Source organism: Carcharodon carcharias, chromosome X, assembly GCF_017639515.1.
Source record: "Carcharodon carcharias isolate sCarCar2 chromosome X, sCarCar2.pri, whole genome shotgun sequence".
Classification (NCBI taxonomy): Eukaryota; Metazoa; Chordata; class Chondrichthyes; order Lamniformes; family Lamnidae; genus Carcharodon; species Carcharodon carcharias.
Window position 1 is genome coordinate 27,140,281 of NC_054507.1, and position 26,944 is coordinate 27,167,224.

The window sequence follows — 26,944 nt, forward strand, 5'->3', positions numbered from 1 at the left end:
ATCCTGGAAATTCATTACCCACACACACACCCAGGGGGAACCCAGTCACTATCCCTGGAAATTCATTACCCACACACACACCCAGGGGGAACCCAGTCACTTTCCCTGGAAATTCATTACCCCCACTCACACCCAGGGGGAACCCAGTCACTATCCCTGGAAATTCATTACCCACACACACACCCAGGGGGAACCCAGTCACTATCCCTGGAAATTCATTACACACTCACAGCCAGGGGGAACCCAGTCACTATCCCTGGAAATTCATTACCCACACACACACCCAGGGGGAACCCAGTCACTATCCCTGGAAATTCATTACCCACTCACACCCAGGGGGAACCCAGTCACTATCCCTGGAAATTCATTACCCACTCACACCCAGGGGGAACCCAGTCACTATCCCTGGAAATTCATTACCCACACTCACACCCAGGGGGAGCCCAGTCACTATCCCTGGAAATTCATTAACCCCACTCACACCCAGGGGGAACCCAGTCACTATCCCTGGAAATTCATTACCCACACACACACCCAAGGGGGACCCCAGTCACTATCCCTGGAAATTCATTACCCACACACACACCCAGGGGGAACCCAGTCACTATCCCTGGAAATTCATTACCCCCACTCACACCCAGAGGGAACCCAGTCACTATCCCTGGAAATTCATTACCCCCACTCACACCCAGGGGGAACCCAGTCACTATCCCTGGAAATTCATTACCCACACACACACCCAGGGGGAACCCAGTCACTATCCCTGGAAATTCATTACCCACTCACACCCAGAGGGAACCCAGTCACTATCCCTGGAAATTCATTACCCACTCACACCCAGGGGGAACCCAGTCACTATCCCTGGAAATTCATTACCCACTCACACCCAGGGGGAACCCAGTCACTCCCCTGGAAATTCATTACCCCCACTCACACCCAGAGGGAACCCAGTCACTATCCCTGGAAATTCATTACCCACACACACACCCAGCGGGAACCCAGTCACTATCCTGGAAATTCATTACGCACACACACACCCAGGGGGAACCCAGTCACTATCCCTGGAAATTCATTACCCACACTCACACCCAGGGGGAACCCAGTCACTATCCCTGGAAATTCATTACCCACTCACACCCAGGGGGAACCCAGTCACTATCCCTGGAAATTCATTACCCACACTCACACCCAGGGGGAACCCATTAACTATCCCTGGAAATTCATTACCCACACACACACCCAGGGGGAACCCAGTCACTATCCCTGGAAATTCATTACCCAAACACACACCCAGGGGGAACCCAGTCACTATCCCTGGAAATTCATTACCCACTCACACCCAGGGGGAACCCAGTCACTCCCCTGGAAATTCATTACCCACACACACACCCAGGGGGAACCCAGTCACTATCGCTGGAAATTCATTACCCTCACACACACCCAGGGGGAACCCAGTCACTATCCCTGGAAATTCATTACCCACTCACACCCAGGGGGAACCCAGTCACTATCCCTGGAAATTCATTAAGCCCACTCACACCCAGGGGGAACCCAGTCACTATCCCTGGAAATTCATTACCCACACACACACCCAGGGGGAACCCATTCACTCCCCTGGAAATTCATTACCCCCACTCACACCCAGAGGGAACCCAGTCACTATCCCTGGAAATTCATTACCCACACACACACCCAGGGGGAACCCAGTCACTATCGTGGAAATTCATTACCCACACACACACCCAGGGGGAACCCAGTCACTATCCCTGGAAATTCATTACCCACACTCACACCCAGGGGAACCCAGTCACTATCCCTGGAAATTCATTACCCACTCACACCCAGGGGGAACCCAGTCACTATCCCTGGAAATTCATTACCCACACTCACACCCAGGGGGAACCCAGTCACTATCCCTGGAAATTCATTACCCACACACACACCCAGGGGGAACCCAGCCACTATCCCTGGAAATTCATTACCCACACACACACCCAGGGGGAACCCAGTCACTATCCCTGGAAATTCATTACCCACACACACCCAGGGGGAACCCAGTCACTATCCCTGGAAATTCATTACCCACACTCACATCCAGGGGGAACCCAGTCACTCCCCTGGAAATTCATTACCCCCACTCACACCCAGGGGGAACCCATTCACTATCCCTGGAAATTCATTACCCACACACACCCACGGGGAACCCAGTCACTATCTCTGGAAATTCATTACCCACACACACACCCAGGGGGAACCCAGTCACAATCGCTGGAAATTCATTACCCACACACACCCAGGGGGAACCCAGTCACTATCCCTGGAAATTCATTACCCCCACTCACACCCAGGGGGAACCCAGTCACTATCCCTGGAAATTCATTACCCACACTCACACCCAGGGGGAACCCAGTCACTATCCCTGGAAATTCATTACCCACTCACACCCAGGGGGAACCCAGTCACTATCCCTGGAAATTCATTACCCCCACTCACACCCAGGGGGAACCCAGTCACTATCCCTGGAAATTCATTACCCACACACACACCCAGGGGGAACCCAGTCACTATCCCTGGAAATTCATTACCCCCACTGACACCCAGGGGGAACCCAGTCACTATCCCTGGAAATTCATTACCCACTCACACCCAGGGGGAACCCAGTCACTATCCCTGGAAATTCATTACCCACTCACACCCAGGGGGAACCCAGTCACTATCCCTGGAAATTCATTACCCACTCACACCCAGGGGGAACCCAGTCACTATCCCTGGAAATTCATTACCCACACACACACCCAGGTGGAACCCAGTCACTCTCCCTGGAAATTCATTACCCACTCACACCCAGGGGGAACCCAGTCACTATCCCTGGAAATTCATTACCCACTCACACCCAGGGGGAACCCAGTCACTATCCCTGGAAATTCATTACCCACACTCACACCCAGGGGAAGCCCAGTCAATATCCCTGGAAATTCATTACACCCACTCACACCCAGGGGGAACCCAGTCACTATCCCTGGAAATTCATTACCCCCACTCACACCCAGGGGGAACCCAGTCACTATCCCTGGAAATTCATTACCCACACACACCCAGGGGGAACCCAGTCACTATCCTGGAAATTCATTACCCACTCAAACACCGAGGGGGAACCCAGTCACTCCCCTGGAAATTCATTACCCACACACACACCCAGGGGGAACCCAGTCACTATCCCTGGAAATTCATTACCCACACACACACCCAGGGGGAACCCAGTCACTATCCCTGGAAATTCATTACCCACACACACACCCAGGGGGAACCCACTCACTATCCCTGGAAATTCATTACCCACTCACACCCAGGGGGAACCCAGTCACTATCCCTGGAAATTCATTACCCACACACACACCCAGGGGGAACCCAGTCACTATCCCTGGAAATTCATTACCCACACACACACAGGGGGAACCCACTCACTATCCCTGGAAATTCATTACCCACACTCACACCCAGGGGGAACCCAGTCACTATCCCTGGAAATTCATTACCCACACTCACACCCAGGGGGAACCCAGTCACTATCTCTGGAAATTCATTACCCACTCACACCCAGGGGGAACCCTGTCACTCCCCTGGAAATTCATTACCCCCACTCACACCCAGGGGGAACCCAGTCACTATCCCTGGAAATTCATTACCCACACACACACCCAGGGGGAACCCAGTCACTATCCCTGGAAATTCATTACCCACACACACACCCAGGGGGAACCCAGTCACTATCCCTGGAAATTCATTACCCACTCACCCCCAGGGGGAACCCAGTCACTATCCCTGGAAATTCATTACCCACTCACACCCAGGGGGAACCCAGGCACTATCCCTGGAAATTCATTACCCACACACACACCCAGGGGGAACCCAGTCACTCCCCTGGAAATTCATTACCCCCACTCACACCCAGGGGGAACCCAGTCACTATCCCTGGAAATTCATTACCCACACACACACCCAGGGGGAACCCAGTCAATATCCTGGAAATTCATTACCCACACACACACCCAGGGGGAACCCAGTCACTATCCCTGGAAATTCATTACCCACACACACACCCAGGGGGAACCCAGTCACTTTCCCTGGAAATTCATTACCCCCACTCACACCCAGGGGGAACCCAGTCACTATCCCTGGAAATTCATTACCCACACACACACCCAGGGGGAACCCAGTCACTATCCCTGGAAATTCATTACACACTCACAGCCAGGGGGAACCCAGTCACTATCCCTGGAAATTCATTACCCACACACACACCCAGGGGGAACCCAGTCACTATCCCTGGAAATTCATTACCCACTCACACCCAGGGGGAACCCAGTCACTATCCCTGGAAATTCATTACCCACTCACACCCAGGGGGAACCCAGTCACTATCCCTGGAAATTCATTACCCACACTCACACCCAGGGGGAGCCCAGTCACTATCCCTGGAAATTCATTAACCCCACTCACACCCAGGGGGAACCCAGTCACTATCCCTGGAAATTCATTACCCACACACACACCCAAGGGGGACCCCAGTCACTATCCCTGGAAATTCATTACCCACACACACACCCAGGGGGAACCCAGTCACTATCCCTGGAAATTCATTACCCCCACTCACACCCAGAGGGAACCCAGTCACTATCCCTGGAAATTCATTACCCCCACTCACACCCAGGGGGAACCCAGTCACTATCCCTGGAAATTCATTACCCACACACACACCCAGGGGGAACCCAGTCACTATCCCTGGAAATTCATTACCCACTCACACCCAGAGGGAACCCAGTCACTATCCCTGGAAATTCATTACCCACTCACACCCAGGGGGAACCCAGTCACTATCCCTGGAAATTCATTACCCACTCACACCCAGGGGGAACCCAGTCACTCCCCTGGAAATTCATTACCCCCACTCACACCCAGAGGGAACCCAGTCACTATCCCTGGAAATTCATTACCCACACACACACCCAGCGGGAACCCAGTCACTATCCTGGAAATTCATTACGCACACACACACCCAGGGGGAACCCAGTCACTATCCCTGGAAATTCATTACCCACACTCACACCCAGGGGGAACCCAGTCACTATCCCTGGAAATTCATTACCCACTCACACCCAGGGGGAACCCAGTCACTATCCCTGGAAATTCATTACCCACACTCACACCCAGGGGGAACCCATTAACTATCCCTGGAAATTCATTACCCACACACACACCCAGGGGGAACCCAGTCACTATCCCTGGAAATTCATTACCCACACACACACCCAGGGGGAACCCAGTCACTATCCCTGGAAATTCATTACCCACTCACACCCAGGGGGAACCCAGTCACTCCCCTGGAAATTCATTACCCACACACACACCCAGGGGGAACCCAGTCACTATCGCTGGAAATTCATTACCCTCACACACACCCAGGGGGAACCCAGTCACTATCCCTGGAAATTCATTACCCACTCACACCCAGGGGGAACCCAGTCACTATCCCTGGAAATTCATTAAGCCCACTCACACCCAGGGGGAACCCAGTCACTATCCCTGGAAATTCATTACCCACACACACACCCAGGGGGAACCCATTCACTCCCCTGGAAATTCATTACCCCCACTCACACCCAGAGGGAACCCAGTCACTATCCCTGGAAATTCATTACCCACACACACACCCAGGGGGAACCCAGTCACTATCGTGGAAATTCATTACCCACACACACACCCAGGGGGAACCCAGTCACTATCCCTGGAAATTCATTACCCACACTCACACCCAGGGGAACCCAGTCACTATCCCTGGAAATTCATTACCCACTCACACCCAGGGGGAACCCAGTCACTATCCCTGGAAATTCATTACCCACACTCACACCCAGGGGGAACCCAGTCACTATCCCTGGAAATTCATTACCCACACACACACCCAGGGGGAACCCAGCCACTATCCCTGGAAATTCATTACCCACACACACACCCAGGGGGAACCCAGTCACTATCCCTGGAAATTCATTACCCACACACACCCAGGGGGAACCCAGTCACTATCCCTGGAAATTCATTACCCACACTCACATCCAGGGGGAACCCAGTCACTCCCCTGGAAATTCATTACCCCCACTCACACCCAGGGGGAACCCATTCACTATCCCTGGAAATTCATTACCCACACACACCCACGGGGAACCCAGTCACTATCTCTGGAAATTCATTACCCACACACACACCCAGGGGGAACCCAGTCACAATCGCTGGAAATTCATTACCCACACACACCCAGGGGGAACCCAGTCACTATCCCTGGAAATTCATTACCCACACTCACACCCAGGGGAACCCAGTCACTATCCCTGGAAATTCATTACCCACACTCACACCCAGGGGGAACCCAGTCACTATCCCTGGAAATTCATTACCCACTCACACCCAGGGGGAACCCAGTCACTATCCCTGGAAATTCATTACCCCCACTCACACCCAGGGGGAACCCAGTCACTATCCCTGGAAATTCATTACCCACACACACACCCAGGGGGAACCCAGTCACTATCCCTGGAAATTCATTACCCCCACTGACACCCAGGGGGAACCCAGTCACTATCCCTGGAAATTCATTACCCACTCACACCCAGGGGGAACCCAGTCACTATCCCTGGAAATTCATTACCCACTCACACCCAGGGGGAACCCAGTCACTATCCCTGGAAATTCATTACCCACTCACACCCAGGGGGAACCCAGTCACTATCCCTGGAAATTCATTACCCACACACACACCCAGGTGGAACCCAGTCACTCTCCCTGGAAATTCATTACCCACTCACACCCAGGGGGAACCCAGTCACTATCCCTGGAAATTCATTACCCACTCACACCCAGGGGGAACCCAGTCACTATCCCTGGAAATTCATTACCCACACTCACACCCAGGGGAAGCCCAGTCAATATCCCTGGAAATTCATTACACCCACTCACACCCAGGGGGAACCCAGTCACTATCCCTGGAAATTCATTACCCCCACTCACACCCAGGGGGAACCCAGTCACTATCCCTGGAAATTCATTACCCACACACACCCAGGGGGAACCCAGTCACTATCCTGGAAATTCATTACCCACTCAAACACCGAGGGGGAACCCAGTCACTCCCCTGGAAATTCATTACCCACACACACACCCAGGGGGAACCCAGTCACTATCCCTGGAAATTCATTACCCACACACACACCCAGGGGGAACCCAGTCACTATCCCTGGAAATTCATTACCCACACACACACCCAGGGGGAACCCACTCACTATCCCTGGAAATTCATTACCCACTCACACCCAGGGGGAACCCAGTCACTATCCCTGGAAATTCATTACCCACACACACACCCAGGGGGAACCCAGTCACTATCCCTGGAAATTCATTACCCACACACACCCAGGGGGAACCCACTCACTATCCCTGGAAATTCATTACCCACACTCACACCCAGGGGGAACCCAGTCACTATCCCTGGAAATTCATTACCCACACTCACACCCAGGGGGAACCCAGTCACTATCTCTGGAAATTCATTACCCACTCACACCCAGGGGGAACCCTGTCACTCCCCTGGAAATTCATTACCCCCACTCACACCCAGGGGGAACCCAGTCACTATCCCTGGAAATTCATTACCCACACACACACCCAGGGGGAACCCAGTCACTATCCCTGGAAATTCATTACCCACACACACACCCAGGGGGAACCCAGTCACTATCCCTGGAAATTCATTACCCACTCACCCCCAGGGGGAACCCAGTCACTATCCCTGGAAATTCATTACCCACACACACACCCAGGGGGAACCCAGTCACTATCCCTGGAAATTCATTACCCACACACACACCCAGGGGGAACCCAGTCACTGTCCCTGGAAATTCATTACCCACACTCACACCCAGGGGGAACCCAGTCACTATCCCTGGAAATTCATTACCCACTCACACCCAGGGGGAACCCTGTCACTCCGCTGGAAATTCATTACCCCCACTCACACCCAGGGGGAACCCAGTCACTATCCCTGGAAATTCATTACCCACACACACCCAGGGGGAACCCAGTCACTATCCCTGGAAATTCATTACCCACTCACACCCAGGGGAACCCAGTCACTATCCCTGGAAATTCATTACCCACACTCACACCCAGGGGGAACCCTGTCACTCCCCTGGAAATTCATTACCCCCACATACACCCAGGGGGAACCCAGTCACTATCCCTGGAAATTCATTACCCACACTCACACCCAGGGGGAACCCAGTCACTGTCTCTGGAAATTCATTACCCACTCACACCCAGGGGGAACCCTGTCACTCCCCTGGAAATTCATTACCCCCACTCACACCCAGGGGGAACCCAGTCACTATCCCTGGAAATTCATTACCCACACACACCCAGGGGGAACCCAGTCACTATCCCTGGAAATTCATTACCCACTCACACCCAGGGGGAACCCAGTCACTATCCCTGGAAATTCATTACCCACACTCACACCCAGGGGGAACCCAGTCACTATCCCTGGAAATTCATTACCCACACACACACCCAGGGGGAACCCAGTCACTATCCCTGGAAATTCATTACCCTCACTGACACCCAGGGGGAACCCTGTCACTCCCCTGGAACTTCATTACCCACTCACACCCAGGGGGAACCCAGTCACTATCCCTGGAAATTCATTACCCACACACACACCCAGGGGGAACCCAGTCACTATCCCTGGAAATTCATTACCCACACTCACACCCAGGGGGAACCCAGTCACTATCCCTGGAAATTCATTACCCTCACTCACACCCAGGGGGAACCCAGTCACTATCCCTGGAAATTCATTACCCACACTCACACCCAGGGGGAACCCAGTCACTATCCCTGGAAATTCATTACCCACACACACACCCAGGGGGAACCCACTCACTATCCCTGGAAATTCATTACCCACACACACACCCAGGGGGAACCCAGTCACTATCCCTGGAAATTCATTACCCACTCACACCCAGGGGGAACCCAGTCACTATCCCTGGAAATTCATTACCCCCACTCACACCCAGGGGGAACCCAGTCACAATCCCTGGAAATTCATTACACCCACACACACCCAGGGGGAACCCAGTCACTATCCCTGGAAATTCATTACCCACACTCACACCCAGGGGGAACCCACTCACTATCCCTGGAAATTCATTACCCACACTCACACCCAGGGGGAACCCACTCACTATCCCTGGAAATTCATTACCCACACACACACCCAGGGGGAACCCAGTCACTCCCCTGGAAATTCATTACCCACACTCACACCCAGGGGGAACCCACTCACTATCGCTGGAAACCCCCTGCTGTAAGACAACAACTCGAGGGGCTGTGGGTGAGGCTTGGGACCTGAACGAAGGCCGTCTCCCACTCTCCCATCAAGTTTCTCAGGAGAAATGCTTGGTGCAGGTGTCTGAATGGGGAGCAGTGAACCGTGGAACAATACTCACTGAGGAGGCCTCAGTCCTCCTGGATAGAGTTAACTGTGGGATTGTTAACCGAGCGTATGACCTGGGAACAGGAGCTTCACAGCGCTACCCCACCTTTATTATCTGTCAGTGTCTAACCCCACCTCTCCTCCCCACCACATCATCGGGGTTTTAGTTACTGAGGTCAGCCCTGTCTTAGTGGGTCTCAATCTCACCTCTTCAGTCAGAAGGTCATCGATTCCAAGCCCACTCGACATTTGAGCTCAAATTGTAGGCTGACACTGTCTGGGTGGGGGAGAGAGGGTCAGCGCCGAGGGAGCGCCGCACTGTCGAAGGGTCAGTGCTGAGGGAGCGCCGCACTGTGGGAGGGTCAGTGCTGAGGGAGCGCCGCACTGAGGGAGGGTCAGCGCTGAGGGAGCGCCGCACTGTCGGAGGGTCAGTGCTGAGGGAGCGCCGCACTGAGGGAGGGTCAGCGCTGAGGGAGCGCCGCACTGTCGGAGGGTCAGCGCTGAGGGAGCGCCACACTGTCGGAGGGTCAGTGCTGAGGGAGCGCCGCATTGAGGGAGGGTCAGCGCTGAGGGAGCGCCACACTGTCGGAGGGTCAGCGCTGAGGGAGCGCCGCATTGAGGGAGGGTCAGCGCTGAGGGAGCGCCGCACTGTTGGAGGGTCAGTGCTGAGGGAGCGCCGCATTGAGGGAGGGTCAGCGCTGAGGGAGCGCCACACTGTCGGAGGGTCAGCACTGAGGGAGAGCTGCACTGTCGTAGGGTCAGCGCTGAGGGAGAGCCGCACTGTGGGAGGGTCAGCGCTGAGGGAGAGCCGCACTGTCGGAGGGTCAGTGCTGAGGGAGCGCCGCACTGTGTGAGGGTCAGTGCTGAGGGAGAGCCGCACTGTCGGAGGGTCAGTGCTGAGGGAGTGCCGCACTGTCGGAGGGTCAGTGCTGAGGGAGCGCCGCACTGAGGGAGGGTCAGCGCTGAGGGAGCGCCGCACTGTCGGAGGGTCAGCGCTGAGGGAGCGCCACACTGTCGGAGGGTCAGTGCTGAGGGAGCGCCGCATTGAGGGAGGGTCTGCGCTGAGGGAGCGCCACACTGTCGGAGGGTCAGCGCTGAGGGAGCGCCGCATTGAGGGAGGGTCAGCGCTGAGGGAGCGCCGCACTGTTGGAGGGTCAGTGCTGAGGGAGCGCCGCATTGAGGGAGGGTCAGCGCTGAGGGAGCGCCACACTGTCGGAGGGTCAGCACTGAGGGAGAGCTGCACTGTCGTAGGGTCAGCGCTGAGGGAGAGCCGCACTGTGGGAGGGTCAGCGCTGAGGGAGAGCCGCACTGTCGGAGGGTCAGTGCTGAGGGAGCGCCGCACTGTGTGAGGGTCAGTGCTGAGGGAGAGCCGCACTGTCGGAGGGTCAGTGCTGAGGGAGTGCTGCACTGTCGGAGGGTCAGTGCTGAGGGAGAGCCGCACTGTCGGAGGGTCAGCGCTGAGGGAGCGCCGCACTGTCGGAGGGTCAGTGCCAAGGGAGCGCCGCACTGTCGGAAGGTCAGTGCTGAGGGAGTGCCGCACTGTTGCAGGGTCAGCGCTGAGGGAGCGCCGCACTGTCGGAGGGTCAGTGCCGAGGGAGCGCCGCACTGTCGGAAGGTCAGTGCTGAGGGAGCGCTGCAGTGTCGGAAGGTCAGCGCCACGCCGGCGAGTCAGTGCCGAGGGGGTCCTGCATCATTGGACGATCAGTGCCGAGGGAGTGCCACACCATCAGAGGGTCAGTGCCGAGGGGACGCTGCGCCATCAGAGGATTATCAGGTCGTTCTCACACGGCCCTGTGGGAGCTTGCTGTGCGTGAACCCTGTCTGACACTTTTCCTGCATCGGAACTGTGCCCACGTTTTCAAAAAGAAACAGCATCATTTCCCGTGAAGCACTTTGGGACACCCGAGGTGGTGAAAGGCGCGATATAAACGCAAGTCATTCGTCCCTCTGGTTTCTCAGTGCTGGGGTTGCTGGGCCCTACCAGCTCCCACTCTCTCAACTGATGTGTAATCCCAGCGGAGACAGGGTGTGTAAATATCAGAAACCACCCAGACAGGAGAGGGAGCGGCTGCTGATCTCCAAGCGCCTTGGTTTACACAGAGGCCCGCCTGACTCACCCGGCCAGAATTCAGCGTGTTCCAAATGAAGTCTCGCAGCTTCTCATCGGACACCTCACCGCCCAGCTCGGCCTGCAGGTTGGTTAGCCAGGCTAGCACCTCCTGAAAGGGCAAGAAGCACAGCACGGACATGACCACCAGTGTGGAAAAGCCTGCCTCAAACCTCCACCCCAGAAACATCGGCGTGTGAGCTCGCAACATAAAACACAACGTGAAGAAACAGGAGCAAGGGAAGGCCACACAGCCCCTCGGGCTTCCTCAGCCCTTCAATACCCGCGACTCCATTTACCTGCCCCGTCCCCCTCTCTCTCTCCCTGAGACCCCCAGCCTTAAATGTCTTCAACGATGGTGCTTCCACAACCCTCTGGGGTAGAGAATTCCGAAGATTCACAACCCTTTGAGTGAAGACATTTCTCCTCAGTTCAGTCCTAAACAACTGGCCCCTTATCCTGAGACTGTGCCCCCACCCCCAACTCCGTGTTTTAGATTCCCACCACCACCCCCCCCACCCGACCAGCGGGAGCGACCCCTCAGCGTCCATCTGGTCAAACCCTTCAGGATCTTGTGGGTTTCGATGGGATCGCCTCTCATTCTTCCAAACTCCAGAGAATATCAGCCCAGTTTACTCAGCCCCCTCATCACAGGACACCCCACCCCCAACCCACCTCATCCCAGGGACCCATCTAGTGACGCTTAACTGCACCGTCTCCAATGCGAGTCTATCCTTCCTTAAATGCAGAGATCAAAACTACGCACAGATGTGGTCCTACCGATACCCTGTACAATTATAGTAAGGCTTAGAACAAAGAGCAAAGAAAAGTACAGCACAGGAACAGGCCCTTCGGCCCTCCAAGCCTGCGCCGATCATATTGCCCGTCAACTAAAACATTTTGCACTTCAGGGGTCCGTATCCCTCTATTCCCATCCTACTCATGTATTTGTCAAGCTGCCTCTTAACCACCACTATCGTACCTGCTTCCACCACCTCCTCTGGCAGCGAATTCCAGACACTCACTACCCTCTGCGTAAAAAACTCGCCCTGCACATCTCCTCTATAGTTTTCTCCTCTCACCTTAAATCTAGGTCCCCCCAGTAATTGACTCTTCCACCCTGGGAAAAAGCTTCTGGCTATCTACTCTGTCCATGTCACTCATAATTTTGTAAACTTCTATCAAGTCGCCCCTCAATCTCCGTCGCTTTAGCGAGAACAATCCGAGTTTCTCCAACCTCTCCTCATAGCTAATAACCTCCAGACCAGGCAGCATCCTGGTAAACCTCCTCTGCACCCTCTCCAACGCCTCCATATCCTTCTGGTAATGTGGCGACCAGAATTGCACGCATATTCCAAGTGTGGCCTAACCAAGGTTCTATACAGCTGCAGCATGACTTCCCAGCTTTTATACTCAATACCCCTGCCAATGAAGGCAAGCATGTCATATGCCTTCCTGACTACCTTATCCACCTGCGTTGCCACTTTCAGTGACCTGTGGACCTGCACACCCAGATCCCTCTGCCCGTCAATGCACTTAATGGTTCTGCCATTTACTGTATAATTCCTGCCTGTATTAGACCTTCCCAAATGCATTACCTCGCATTTGTCCGGATTAAACTCCATCTGCCATTTCTCTGCCCAAGTCTCCAACCGATCTATATCCTGTTGTATCCTTTGACAATCCTCTTCACTATCTGCAACTCCTCCAACTTAGTGTCATCTGCAAACTTACTAATTAGCCCAGTTACATTTTCCTCCAAATCATTTATGTATACTACAAACAGCAAAGGTCCCAGCATTGATCCCTGCAGAACTCCACTAGTCACAGCTCTCCATTCAGAAAAGCACCCTTCCACTGCTACCCTCTGTCTTCTATGACCAAGCCAATTCTGTATCCATCTTGCCAGCTCACTTCTGATCCCGTGCGACTTTACCTTCTGTACCAGTATTTATTTTATCTTTGTACTTCTTTACGTTTGTACTGCAATCCCTTTGTAATAAAGGTCACCATGTCATTTACCTTCCGAATTGCTTGCTGTACTTGCGTTCTTTGCTTGTTTTGTGTTCCTCACGTGAGTATACGTAGCCAAGTCCCCCCTTGAATATGAACATTTCCACGTTTTTTTGCCTGACCTGCTGAGTATTTCCAGCCCTTTCTTTCTGATTTCCAGTAGCTGCAGTATTTTGGCTTTGTGTTACGAGTTTGACTGCCTCCCCGTGGGCGCGCCCGCTTGCCTGTCTGCCTCTTTGTGTCCATGTGTATGTTGGTCCTCGGCAGAGAGAAGCAATTCAGTGATTCTTCACTGTACCGACTCCGAGGCAAGTGCATCCTTTCTTAAATGTGGAGAGCAAAGCTGCACACAGTGCTCCACAGCGCTTCCCCAGCATTATCAGGTGCTGTTTGCTATCGGAGAGATCGAGAAGCCACGAGTAAACGAAAGCACAGCTCCCTTAAACAGACTAAGGCCAATCTGACAGGGACAGACACGGCAGACTGAGATGGGGGCTCTTCATGCCTAACCCCACCGATTCCAGGATTGTTCAGAGAGCTTCACAATCACCCTTTCCACAGAATCTCACAGCTCAGGAGGAGACCATTCTGCCCATCGTCCCTGTGCTGGCTCTTTGAAATATCTATCCAATTAGTCCCCACCTCCCCCCCTCCAAATATCCTTGCAAATGTTTCCCCTTCGAGTATTTATCTGATTTCCCCCCCGCCAACACTTTGGAAAGTTCCTATTGAATCTGCTTCCACCGCCCTTTCAGGCAGCGCCTTCCAGATCACAACAACTCGCTGTGTTTATAAAAAATAATTCTCCTCATCTCCCCCCCACCCCCCACCCCCACCCTCTGGTTCTTGACAATGCCCAGGCTTGGGGTGGGGTGGGGTCAGGGTTAACCAATAATGCTCCCCCAGTGCTTATAGGGGCTAACTGCACATCTCAGGCAATTAACAATCCCCCATCCCCATTTGCTATGACAGAACAGGTAGCAACATTTTTTTTAATTCATTCATGGGCTGTGGGTGTCTCTGGCTGGGCCCAGCATTTATTACCCATCCCTAATTGCCCCTTGAGAAGGTGGGGGGGGGTGAGCCGCCTTCTTGAACCGCTGCAGTCCCCGTGTGGTGTAGGTACACCCACGGCGCTGTTAGGGAGTGAGTTCCAGGATTTTGTCCGTGTAGTGTAGGTACACCCACAGCGCTGTTAGGGAGGGAGTTCCAGGATTTTGTCCCCGTGTGTGGTGTAGGTACACCCACGGCGCTGTTAGGGAGGGAATTCCAGGATTTTGTCTGTGTGGTGTAGGTACACCCACGGCGCTGTTAGGGAGGGAGTTCCAGGATTTTGTCCTGTGGTGTAGGTAGACCCACAGTGCTGTTAGGGAGTGAGTTCCAGGATTTTGTCCCTTTGGTGTAGGTACACCCACGGCGCTGTTAGGGAGGGAGTTCCTGGATTTTGACCCGGCGACAGTGAAGGAACGGTCGATATATTCCCAAGTTGGGATGGTGAGTGGCTCGGGAGGGGGATCTTGCAGGTGGTGGTGTTCCCCGTGTATCTGCTGCCCTCGTCCTTCTAGATGGTACAGGTGGTGGGTTTGGGCAGCGCTGTCGAAGGAGCCCTTGGCGAGTTGCTGCAGTGCATCTTGTAGATGGTACACACGCTGCTGCCCCTGTGTGTCGGTGGTGGTGGTGGAGGGAGTGAATGTTTGTGGTGCCAATCAAATGGGCTGCTTTGTCCTGGACAGTAAGCTTCTTCAGTGCTGTATTCAGTGTTGGACTCATCTAGGCAAGTGGGGAATATTCCATCACACTCCTGACTTGTGCCTTATAGATGGTGGACAGGCTTTGGGGGGGGTCAGGAGGTGAGTGACTCTCTGCAGGATTCCCAGCCTCTGACCTGCTCTTGTAGCCGCAATATTTATATGGCTGGTCCGGTTCAGTTTCTAGTCAATGGTAACCCCCAGGACGTTGATAGTGGGGGATTCAGTGATCGTAATGCCATTGAACATCATGGGGTGATGGTTATTGCCTGACGCTTGTGTGGTGCGAATGTTACTTGCCACTTGTCAGCCCCGAGCCTGGATATTGTCCAGGTCTTGCTGCATTTGGACATGCACTGCTTCAGTATCTGCGGAGTCACGAATGATGCTGAACATTGTGCAATCATCAGCGAACATCCCCACTTCTGACCTTGTGATGGAAGGAAGGTCATTGATGAAGCAGCTGAAGATGGTTGGGCCGAGGACACTACCCTGAGGAACTCCTGCAGTGATGTCCTGGAGCTGAGGTGACTGACCTCCAACAACCACAACCAACTTCCTTTGTGCTATTTTGCGTGTGATCTCTTTCAGGCAACTTAGTGAACACTTTACAGCCTCGATGTTGATAAAGAGAGTCCTCTGATGTATCCTGATGTTTACATGGCAAAACAAGTTCAAGGTCGATCGTGCGAGTGCACATGATGCATTAAGGGAGCTTGAAGAGTGAACAACCAGGTTCATTCTGAGTCCATTACCATCGTATGTGAGACTCACATACCTCATCACCAATTTTAGCTTTAAAACTTCCACAGGGCCCCCTTCAACAAAAACCCAGCTCACAGTCAGGCACAAGGACAACGGCAGCCCTGGTTTTAAGGCTCCCTACCTGATTGGCGAGCCCATGAAGGGGTCCGGCCAGTCCGTTCATCGCCGCTCCGAAGCACAGATAGGGGTCAGAGAGAGCGCTGCCCACCAGGTGGCTGGTGTGAGCACTGACATTGCCACCCTCGTGATCACTGAGGGAAAGGAAAGTGTGCGTCACTATGAGATGGCAAGTTAAACAGATCACAGTCCGATTCTAAAATAAACCTGACCCAACCAGGTCATGGCAAATAGCCGAGTCCTGAGCGACCTCAGGCCAGGGCCACGTCCGGCCCCTCGACCACCCCCAGCCAGCACGCTCCCACCACCCCCCACCGGAGGCCAGGACCACCTGCCCACCACCCCCCCACCCCGCACACTCACACCGCCCCCCCCCCACTCCGCACCCCCACCCCCGAGGCCAGGACTACCCTCCCACCACTTCGAGACCCTCGACCACCCCCAGCCAGCACACTCCCACCACCCCACCCCATGCAGAGGCCCGGACCACCCTCCCACCACCCCCAGCCCCTTGACAACGCGGGACCCCCCTCCTCCCGCGGGGAGAACACGGGACGCCCCCCACCACCCCCCCCCCAACCCCCCGCGGGACGAGAATGTGGGACTCGCTCCCGCGGGGAGTGGTCAAGGAGAATAGCGTTGATGCATTGAAGGGGGGAGAAGCTCGATAAATACGCGAGGAAGAAAGAAATAGAAAGGATATGGTGATGGGGGTGAGGGGGGAGGAGGCTGGTATGGAACAGAAACGCCAGCACGGAGCAGAGGGGCCGAATGGCCCTGTGCTCGTAAAATCCGAAGCAAATCTACATAAAAGCAAACACCGAAACGAACAAAACCTCTCCAACACTGTCAGAGGGAGCTAAGCCAAGCTGCTGCAGGGACAGGGAGCGAGTGGGATGAGACGCTGACCTGTGAATGGTGAGGTACAGTCTCATCAAATCTGTGAACTCGGCTTGTGTGTAACCCAGCATGTTGGTGAAGTTGTGGGACCAGTCGAGGTTGGGATCGATGGCTCCGATACTGCTGCCTTCCCTGTACAGGTTTCGGTAGATCTTTGACGCCACGCAGGGTAGTTTAGCGATCAGATCCATCGAATCCTCGTAGATAAACTACAGGAGTGAGAGAGAGAGAGTGAGAGAGAGAGAGAGAGAGAGTTAGCCCTCTGTTCACCAAGTTAGAGTCATGTCTGACCATATGAAGTCCTGGGGTTTTGGGGAAAGAATTATCAACATTTATATATCACCTTTCACATCCCCACAGACAATGAATTACTTCCAAGTGCAATCACCACTTAAAGCTCAGGAAGGGGAGGCGAGGCAAACCATGTGGCGCACAGCAGGATCCCACAAACAGCAAAGGAGACTTTCTTTAAAGAGAAAGACGACACAGGTGACCCGTATTCAACAGCGTGCGCCAAGCGAGAAACATCTCCCAGCTACCTCCTCACGCCACGGGCAGGAGAACGCTCGCCCGAGCCACAGAGGTGGGCAGACGGCACCTCGTCCCAAAGGGGACGGAGCCTCTGACAACGCGGCACTCCCGTGGTGCGGCGCTCCGGAGCGTCAGCCGACGGCAGCACTCGGTGGACCGCAGGTCAATTCTTAGCGCACGGTAGGAGGCCCACATCCTCAGGAAGCCTGAAGCACACAGACAGGGGTTAGTGTGGTGACCGGAAGGCAAGCATGACAACGGAATTGTTCCTCACTGGTCCCTGAGCACAAACAGCTAATGGCACCACTGTCTGTGTACCTAGAGCGCAGGTGGAAAGGGTTCAGTTACATGGGGAAGCTAAGGCCCTGTGACATATCAGGATGATGCTTGCCCAGTCTGAAACGTACTCTGAATTGTCTGACAACTTTTCAAGGTTCTCACACAGGCGATATGTTAGCTTCTTCCTGCACAAGACACCTGGCCACCTGCAGCACAGGGGAAATCCGCTTGCAGAGTCACGCGGGTGCACACTACACATGCACGACCAAGGCTTGGTGCCCAACATGAGTCCTGGGCCGTCACTACTGCTGCCCATTGACTGTGAATGATGCTTTAACACAGAATGCACGACAGGTCAGTGCTTATTTATAGCTGTGCTACATTCTGCAAGACATTCCAGCAAGTCTGTTCACAGAAACACCGCCCTAACATGTGCGCAGGGCAACACGTGACCTGGCTCAGCCCCTGAGTCTATCAGAACAGCAAGCAGGGAAGCTAAAGGGCTGAGAATTTCCCCTCGACAGCCGGACAGACAATACAACAGCCCAGGCAGGGCTTAGAACTAAATTAACTTAAAACACCTCACTTTTCAAATCTCTCTGAGGCCTCCTCGTACCCTCCCTATCTCTGTAACCCCCTCCAGCCCCTACACCCCTCCCTATCTCTGTAACCCCCTCCAGTCCCTACAACCCTCCCTATTTCTGTAACCCCCTCCAGCCCCTACACCCCTCCCTATCTCTGTAACCTCCTCCAGACCCTACACCCTCCCTATCTCTGTAACCTCCTCCAGTCCCTACACACCTATCTCTGTAACCTCCTCCAGCCTCTACACCCCTCCCTAGCTCTGTAACCTCCTCCAGTCCCTACAACCCTCCCTATCTCTGTAACCTCCTCCAGTACCTACAACCCTCCCTATCTCTGTAACCTCCTACAGTACCTACAACCCTATCTCTGTAACCTCCTCCAGTACCCACAACCCTCCCTATCTCTGTAACCTCCTCCAGCCCCTACAACCCTCCCTATCTCTGTAACCTCCTCCAGTCCCTACAACCCTCCCTATCTCTGTAACCTCCTCCAGCCCCTAAAACCCTCACTATCTCTGTAACCTCCTCCAGCCTCTACACCCCTCCCTATCACTGTAACCTCCTCCACTCCCTACAACCCTATCTCTGTAACATCCTCCAGTCCCTACAACCCTCCCTATCTCTGTAACCCCCTCCACTCCCTACAACCCTCCCTATCTCTGTAACCTCCTCCAGCCCCTACAACCCTCCCTATCTCTGTAACCTCCTCCAGCCCCTACACCCCTCCCTATCTCTGTAACCTCCTCCAGCCCCTACAACCCTCCCTATCTCTGTAACCTTCTCCAGCCCCTACACACCTCCCTATCTCTGTAACCTCCTCCAGCCCCTACAACCCTCCCTATCTCTGTATGCCCCTCCACTCCCTACAACCCTCCCTATCTCTGTAACCTCCTCCAGCCCCTACAACCCTCCCTATCTCTGTAACCTCCTCCAGACCCTACAACAATCCCTATCTCTGTAACCTCCTCCAGTCCCTACACCCCTCCCTATCTCTGTAACCTCCACCAGTCCCTACCCCTCCCTATCTCTGTAACCTCCTCCAGCCCCTACAACCCTCCCTACCTCTGTAACCTCCTCCAGCCCCTACAACCCTCCCTATCTCTGTAACCTCCTCCAGCCCCTACACCCCTCTCTATCTCTGTAACCTCCTCCAGCCCCTACAACCCTCCCTATCTCTAACCTCCTCCAGCCCCTACACCCCTCCCTATTTCTGTAACCTCCTCCAGCTCCTATGACCCTCCCTAACGCTGTAACCTCCTCCAGCTCCTATGACCCTCCCTATCTGCGTAACCTCCTCCAGCCCCTATAATCCTCCAATTCTGCTCTCGAGCATCCGGAATTTTTAAATCACTCCATCAGTGGTAACTGTGCTTTCAGCGGCCTGTGCCCCAAGCTCTGAAATTCCTGCTCTCTCTCCTCGTGTAAACCCACCTGTTGGACCAAGGCCTTGGTCACTTGCATCACCCCTACGAGGCTCAAAGTTAAACTTTCTTTCACAATGCTCCTGTAAGCACCCTGGAGCATTTCGTCAGATCGACGGCGCTATGTAAATGCAAGCTGCAGTTGTTAGCACCAAGGGAACTGTGCTGCTGGTGCTCAGGTTTACAATCGAGAGGACCCCTGAGCCTTGGGGAGGCCAGGCGAGGGGAGGGGAGGGGAGGGGAGGGGCGGGGATGGTGGGGCATCGCTGGCTGCCCTCGGAAAGCAGTGGTGGGTTTAATCGCTGGGTGGCTTGCTCAGGTTCACTTCAGAGGGCAGCTTGCTGAGAGTCTGGAGTGACGTATTGGACCTAGATAGGCTTCCTTCCCTGAAAAAAAAGGACAATGGCAAGCCAGTTGGGTTTGTATTGCAACCCAGCAGCTTTGTGGTCCCTTTCAACTGATCGCAGTTCTCAAATTTCCAAATTATCCCCCCCCCAGAAAAATACACACAACTCAAACACAGCCACTGGTGGGCTCTGAACTCGAGGGCTCTGGGTGATTCAATCCGCCTGCTGAGCTTTTCCAGCATTCTGTGTTTCAGATTTCCAACATCCGCCGTATTTTGCCTTTATTTTTTTTGGGGGGGGGAATGTTGGACGTGGGAGGTGAGGGTTGCGATCAGTGACTGCAAGTTGGGATCGGCCAGGGCAGTGAGCAGCAGAATTGCGCACGTCCATGTGTCTGTGGAGAACTCTCTTTGAAAAGGATGTCCCAGGTCCAGTCGGACACTCCATTACTCACCGGAGCAAGGGCCCTGAGACACAGGCAGCTTACACCTTATTAAAAACCAGGGAGGCGGGAGGGAAAGGCGGCGAGGCTGAAGGAAGGCAAGGACTTTACTTTTTGCTGGTGAGGCAACACATCAACACGGTCGGACAGACGGTTACAGGGCGAGCACTTGAGACAGATGAGTAGGTAAAAGCATTTCCCGCCCTCGAGAGCTTTGCCAGGAGCCGCCAGGAGAAAATGCTGCGGCGAGTACCTCCCAGTATTTTGTCTTGCTGACTCCCTCGGAGTAGGCACGAGCGAAGCTGCTCTCGCTGTTGAGTGCTGTGACTGCTGCGCTGAGCTGGGACATCGGGTGCAGGTTGTTCGGGAAGTTGTCCAGCATCGTGACGACGTGCGATGGCAAAGCAGCTCGCTTGGCCCATTCCTGAGACACCCAATGGGTCTGCGTGGAGGAAGCGGAACAAACACACTCAGCAGTGAACGGACAAGCAGGTTCGGCTGGTCGACCCTGGTCCCTAGTTCTTACATGTTTACTAGCAGAACCCTCGCAAAACACGCGCAGTCAGGTTAGTACCTTTATCTTTATCGCAGGGTTTCTAGCTACGCTTTCGCCAAGTAGAACCTCACACTCTGGAAAAGGGCTGTGTAAAGCGGACACTATTTCAGAACAGGCCTGGGCACACAAGTTTTGTCAAGGGTCCTGCCTCGTGACTTGTGTTTATAGTCAGAGATATCAGAGTCGAATTGGGGACTGTTCTCTCCCGAGTTGAAGAAGGGGGAGCTCAGTGCGATTCGAGGCACCAGCACCCCATTTCCGTCAGATTTCCCTGCTTTATCATTTCAGCACCTGCCACTGGAGAAAACAGCTTCCTAACCGACTCTGGGGCCAAGTCTTTGGGGGTTAGGAGCAGCATTATAACCGCTCAGTCTTTGAGTCTAAGTTTGTGCAGTGACCTGACACTGGAGTTCCACCCTGTAAAACCTCCAGGAGGTAGAGACTGTCAACGCAAGAGAAGGTTCACTCGGCTGATTATGAGGGGAGGCTGAGCAGGTTGGGCCTGTCCCCGTTGGGAGTTTAAAAGAATGAGAGGGGATCTTATTGAAACAGATCAGATTCTGAGGGGTAGGAGGGTTTGACAGGGTGGATGTTGAGAGGATGTTCCCCTCCCCACCTCGTGGGGGGAATCTAGAACGAGGGGGGCAGGGGGCACAGTTTCAGAATAAGGGGTCAGTGTAGCTCTCTAATGACACATTCCCTGGCACTGTTCTGCACTTCCTAACTGCAGGTCGAGGATCCTTTATCTCTAAATCCGAAATGCAAACACATCCATTAGTCCCGCTTTTTATGAACCTCATCGACCCTCAGGACAGGAAGTCCAGGTGTTTGTCTGCACTGTTTACCTTCTGATAGGTACCCTGTATCTCAGATTCAGCGATAGTGCTTACTTTCCCAGCCATTTGATTTATCTTGGGATGAGAGCCAGCGCGGGCTTCGGCTAGTGTAATGAGACGCAGCACCCAAAAACCGAAACGATCTGAAATCCACAACGGAATCAGCTCCGAGGGTTTCGGACGAAGGATACTCGAGCTGTGCCAGTCTTGTTGCACGCTTTGGTTAGGATTGAAGTAGCTGTCCGAGCCCCTTGGCTAAGTAACAGAGGAGCTTATGGAACCCAACGCACTATTCAGCATGGCAAGGCGACAGGCAAAGTCCGTTACCTGCTCCTGTGTGGGGATTTCTCCAGTGACGAGCAGCCAGAACAACCCCTCGGGAAGGGGCTCCTCTCCCCCAGGTGCCTTTGGTAGAAGCTTCTGGCACTCCGGTATGCTGTAGCCACGGAAACGAATACCCTGGCCCAAAAGGTAAAGAGACGAGGTCAGAAACACACGCGCAAAGCTCTGCCAGTTCAAACCTGCGGGTCAAAGGCAAGGCTCCCAACACCACCACACAGCGGTGGGCCGTGTTAACCCTAACTGCAGGGTGGGGCTGGGCTGAGAGGTTCCAGAGACTTCCCCGAGCTGGAGAAAGAGGGAAATTCAAATTCACTTTAGACAGCTTCGGAGGGTACATCAGGTTTGTAACACATGCACAAGCTGAAGGGGGAATTGCGGGGGGGGGGGGGGGGGGGGGGGGGGGGGGGGGGGGGAGTGGGGGCAGAGGGGCTAGTGGCGTAGTGATATTGTCACTGGACTGGTATTCCAGAGTCTCAGGGTAACCGTCCAGGGACACGGGTTCGAATCTCACCACAGCAGACGGTGGAATTTGAATTCAACAAAAATCTGGAATTAAAACTTTGATGATGACCATGAAACCACTGTCGATTGTTGTAAAAACCCGTCAGGTTCACTAACGTCCCCTTTAGGGGAGAGAAAACTGCCCTCCTTACCCTGGTCTGGCCCTACACGTGACACCAGGCCAACAGGAAGGTGGTTGGGACTGAATAAGGGGCAATTAGAGATGTGCAATACATGTGGGCCGAGCCAGCGACACCCACGTCCCATCAACGAATAAAAAACCTTCTGCACTGATAAACTGTGGTTAGGGTCAGCACAGTCTGTTACACTGGTAAACCACACTTAGGGTTAGCACAGTCTGTTACTCTGGTAAACCACACTTAGGGTTAGCACGGTCTGTTACACTGCTAAACCACAGTTAGGGTTAGCACGGTCTGTTACACTGGTAAACCACAGTTAGGGTTAGCACGGTCTGTTACACTGGTAAACTGTGGTTAGGGTTAGCACGGTCTGTTACACTGGTAAACCACAGTTAGGGTTAGCACGGTCTGTTACACTGGTAAACCACAGTTAGGGTTAGCACAGTCTGTTACTCTGGTAAACCACACTTAGGGTTAGCACGGTCTGTTACACTGCTAAACCACAGTTAGGGTTAGCACGGTCTGTTACACTGGTAAACCACAGTTAGGGTTAGCACGGTCTGTTACACTGGTAAACCACAGTTAGGGTTAGCACAGTCTGTTACTCTGGTAAACCACAGTTAGGGTTAGCACGGTCTGTTACACTGGTAAACCACAGTTAGGGTTAGCACGGTCTGCTACACTGGTAAACTGTGGTTAGGGTTAGCACGGTCTGTTACACTGGTAAACCGTGGTTAGGGTTAGCACAGTCTGTTACACTGGTAAACCACTGTTAGGGTTAACACGGTCTGTTACACTGGTAAACTGTGGTTAGGGTTAGCACGGTCTGTTACACTGGTAAACCACAGTTAGGGTTAGCACGGTCTGTTACACTGGTAAACCACACTTAGGGTTAGCACGGTCTGTTACACTGGTAAACCACAGTTAGAGTTAGCACGGTCTGTTACACTACACTGGTAAACCACAGTTAGGGTTAGCACGGTCTGTTACACTGGTAAACCACAGTTAGGGTTAGCACGGTCTGCTACACTGGTAAACTGTGATTAGGGTTAGCACGGTCTGTTACACTGGTAAACCGTGGTTAGGGTTAGCACGGTCTGTTACACTGGTAAACCACGGTTAGGGTTAGCATGGTCTGTTACACTGGTAAACCGTGGTTAGGGTTAGCATGGTCTGTTACACTGGTAAACCACAGTTAGGGTTAGCACGGTCTGTTAGACTGGTAAACCACAGTTAGGGTTAGCACGGTCTGTTACACTGGTAAACCACACTTAGGGTTAGCACGGTCTGTTACACTGGTAAACCACAGTTAGGGTTAGCACGGTCTGCTACACTGGTAAACTGTGATTAGGGTTAGCACGGTCTGTTACACTGGTAAACCGTGGTTAGGGTTAGCACGGTCTGTTACACTGGTAAACCACAGTTAGGGTTAGCACGGTCTGTTACACTGGTAAACCACAGTTAGGGTTAGCACGGTCTGTTACACTGGTAAACCACAATTAGGGTTAGCACGGTCTGTTACACTGGTAAACCACGGTTAGGGTTAGCATGGTCTGTTACACTGGTAAACCGTGGTTAGGGTTAGCATGGTCTGTTACACTGGTAAACCACAGTTAGGGTTAGCACGGTCTGTTACACTGGTAAACCACAGTTAGGGTTAGCACGGTCTGTTACACTGGTAAACCACAGTTAGGGTTAGTACGGTCTGTTACACTGGTAAACTGTGGTTAGGGTTAGCACGGTCTGTTACACTGGTAAACTGTGGTTAGGGTTAGCACGGTCTGTTATGCTGGTAAACCGCAGTTAGGGTTAGCACGGTCTGTTACACTGGTAAACTGTGGTTAGGGTTAGCACGGTCTGTTAGACTGGTAAACCACAGTTAGGGTTAGCACGGTCTGTTACACTGGTAAACCACAGTTAGGGTTAGTACGGTCTGTTACACTGGTAAACTGTGGTTAGGGTTAGCACGGTCTGTTACACTGGTAAACTGTGGTTAGGGTTAGCACGGTCTGTTATGCTGGTAAACCGCAGTTAGGGTTAGCACGGTCTGTTACACTGGTAAACTGTGGTTAGGGTTAGCACGGTCTGTTACACTGGTAAACCACAGTTAGGGTTAGCACGGTCTGTTACACTGGTAAACCACACTTAGGGTTAGCACGGTCTGTTATACTGGTAAACCACAGTTAGGGTTAGCACAGGCTGTTACACTGCTAAACCACAGTTAGGGTTAGCACGGTCTGTTACACTGGTAAACCACAGTTAGGGTTAGCACGGTCTGTTACACTGGTAAACTGTGGTTAGGGTTAGCACGGTCTGTTACACTGGTAAACCACAGTTAGGGTTAGCACGGTCTGTTACACTGGTAAACCACAGTTAGGGTTAGCACGGTCTGTTACACTGGTAAACCACAGTTAGGGTTAACACGGTCTGTTACACTGGTCAACTGTGGTTAGGGTTAGCACGGTCTGTTACACTGGTAAACCACAGTTAGGGTTAGCACGGTCTGTTACACTGGTAAACCACAGTTAGGGTTAGCACGGTCTGTTATACTGGTAAACCACACTTAGGGTTAGCACGGTCTGTTACACTGGTAAACCACTGTTAGGGTTAACACGGTCTGTTACACTGGTAAGCTGTGGTTAGGGTTAGCACGGTCTGTTACACTGGTAACCCACAGTTAGGGTTAGCACGGTTTGTTACACTGGTAAACCACAGTTAGGGTTAGCACGGTCTGTTACACTGGTAAACCACAGTTAGGGTTAGCACGGTCTGTTACACTGGTAAACCACAGTTAGGGTTAGCACGGTCTGTTACACTACACTGGTAAACCACAGTTAGGGTTAGCACGGTCTGTTACACTGGTAAACCACAGTTAGGGTTAGCACGGTCTGCTACACTGGTAAACTGTGATTAGGGTTAGCACGGTCTGTTACACTGGTAAACCGTGGTTAGGGTTAGCACGGTCTGTTACACTGGTAAACCACAGTTAGGGTTAGCACGGTCTGTTACACTGGTAAACCACAATTAGGGTTAGCACGGTCTGTTACACTGGTAAACCACGGTTAGGGTTAGCATGGTCTGTTACACTGGTAAACCGTGGTTAGGGTTAGCATGGTCTGTTACACTGGTAAACCACAGTTAGGGTTAGCACGGTCTGTTAGACTGGTAAACCACAGTTAGGGTTAGCACGGTCTGTTAGACTGGTAAACCACAGTTAGGGTTAGCACGGTCTGTTACACTGGTAAACCACAGTTAGGGTTAGCACGGTCTGTTACACTGGTAAACTGTGGTTAGGGTTAGCACGGTCTGTTACACTGGTAAACTGTGGTTAGGGTTAGCACGGTCTGTTATGCTGGTAAACCACAGTTAGGGTTAGCACGGTCTGTTACACTGGTAAACTGTGGTTAGGGTTAGCACGGTCTGTTACACTGGTAAACCACAGTTAGGGTTAGCAAGGTCTGTTACACTGGTAAACCACAGTTAGGGTTAGCAAGGTCTGTTACACTGGTAAACCACAGTTAGGGTTAGCACGGTCTGTTATACTGGTAAACCAAAGTTAGGGTTAGCACAGGCTGTTACACTGCTAAACCACAGTTAGGGTTAGCACGGTCTGTTACACTGGTAAACCACAGTTAGGGTTAGCACGGTCTGTTACACTGGTAAACCACAGTTAGGGTTAGCACGGTCTGTTACACTGGTAAACCACAGTTAGGGTTAACACGGTCTGTTACACTGGTAAACTGTGGTTAGGGTTAGCACAGGCTGTTACAC

At 53.2% G+C, this 26,944-nt stretch overlaps 1 protein-coding gene across 1 annotated transcript in view; it reads right to left on the bottom strand.

The window, feature by feature from the left end:
- cs (citrate synthase) overlaps positions 1–26,944 on the bottom strand; it is a 92,014-nt gene that overhangs the window by 47,616 nt on the left and 17,454 nt on the right. Inside the window, exons 5-9 of the mRNA XM_041180521.1 lie at positions 22,518–22,649; positions 21,052–21,240; positions 17,204–17,403; positions 16,299–16,428; positions 11,662–11,763 (exon numbers count right to left, since the gene is read on the bottom strand). Of these exons, the coding sequence (XP_041036455.1) occupies positions 11,662–11,763; positions 16,299–16,428; positions 17,204–17,403; positions 21,052–21,240; positions 22,518–22,649 (753 nt within the window). The remainder of the gene's footprint in view (positions 1–11,661; positions 11,764–16,298; positions 16,429–17,203; positions 17,404–21,051; positions 21,241–22,517; positions 22,650–26,944) is intronic.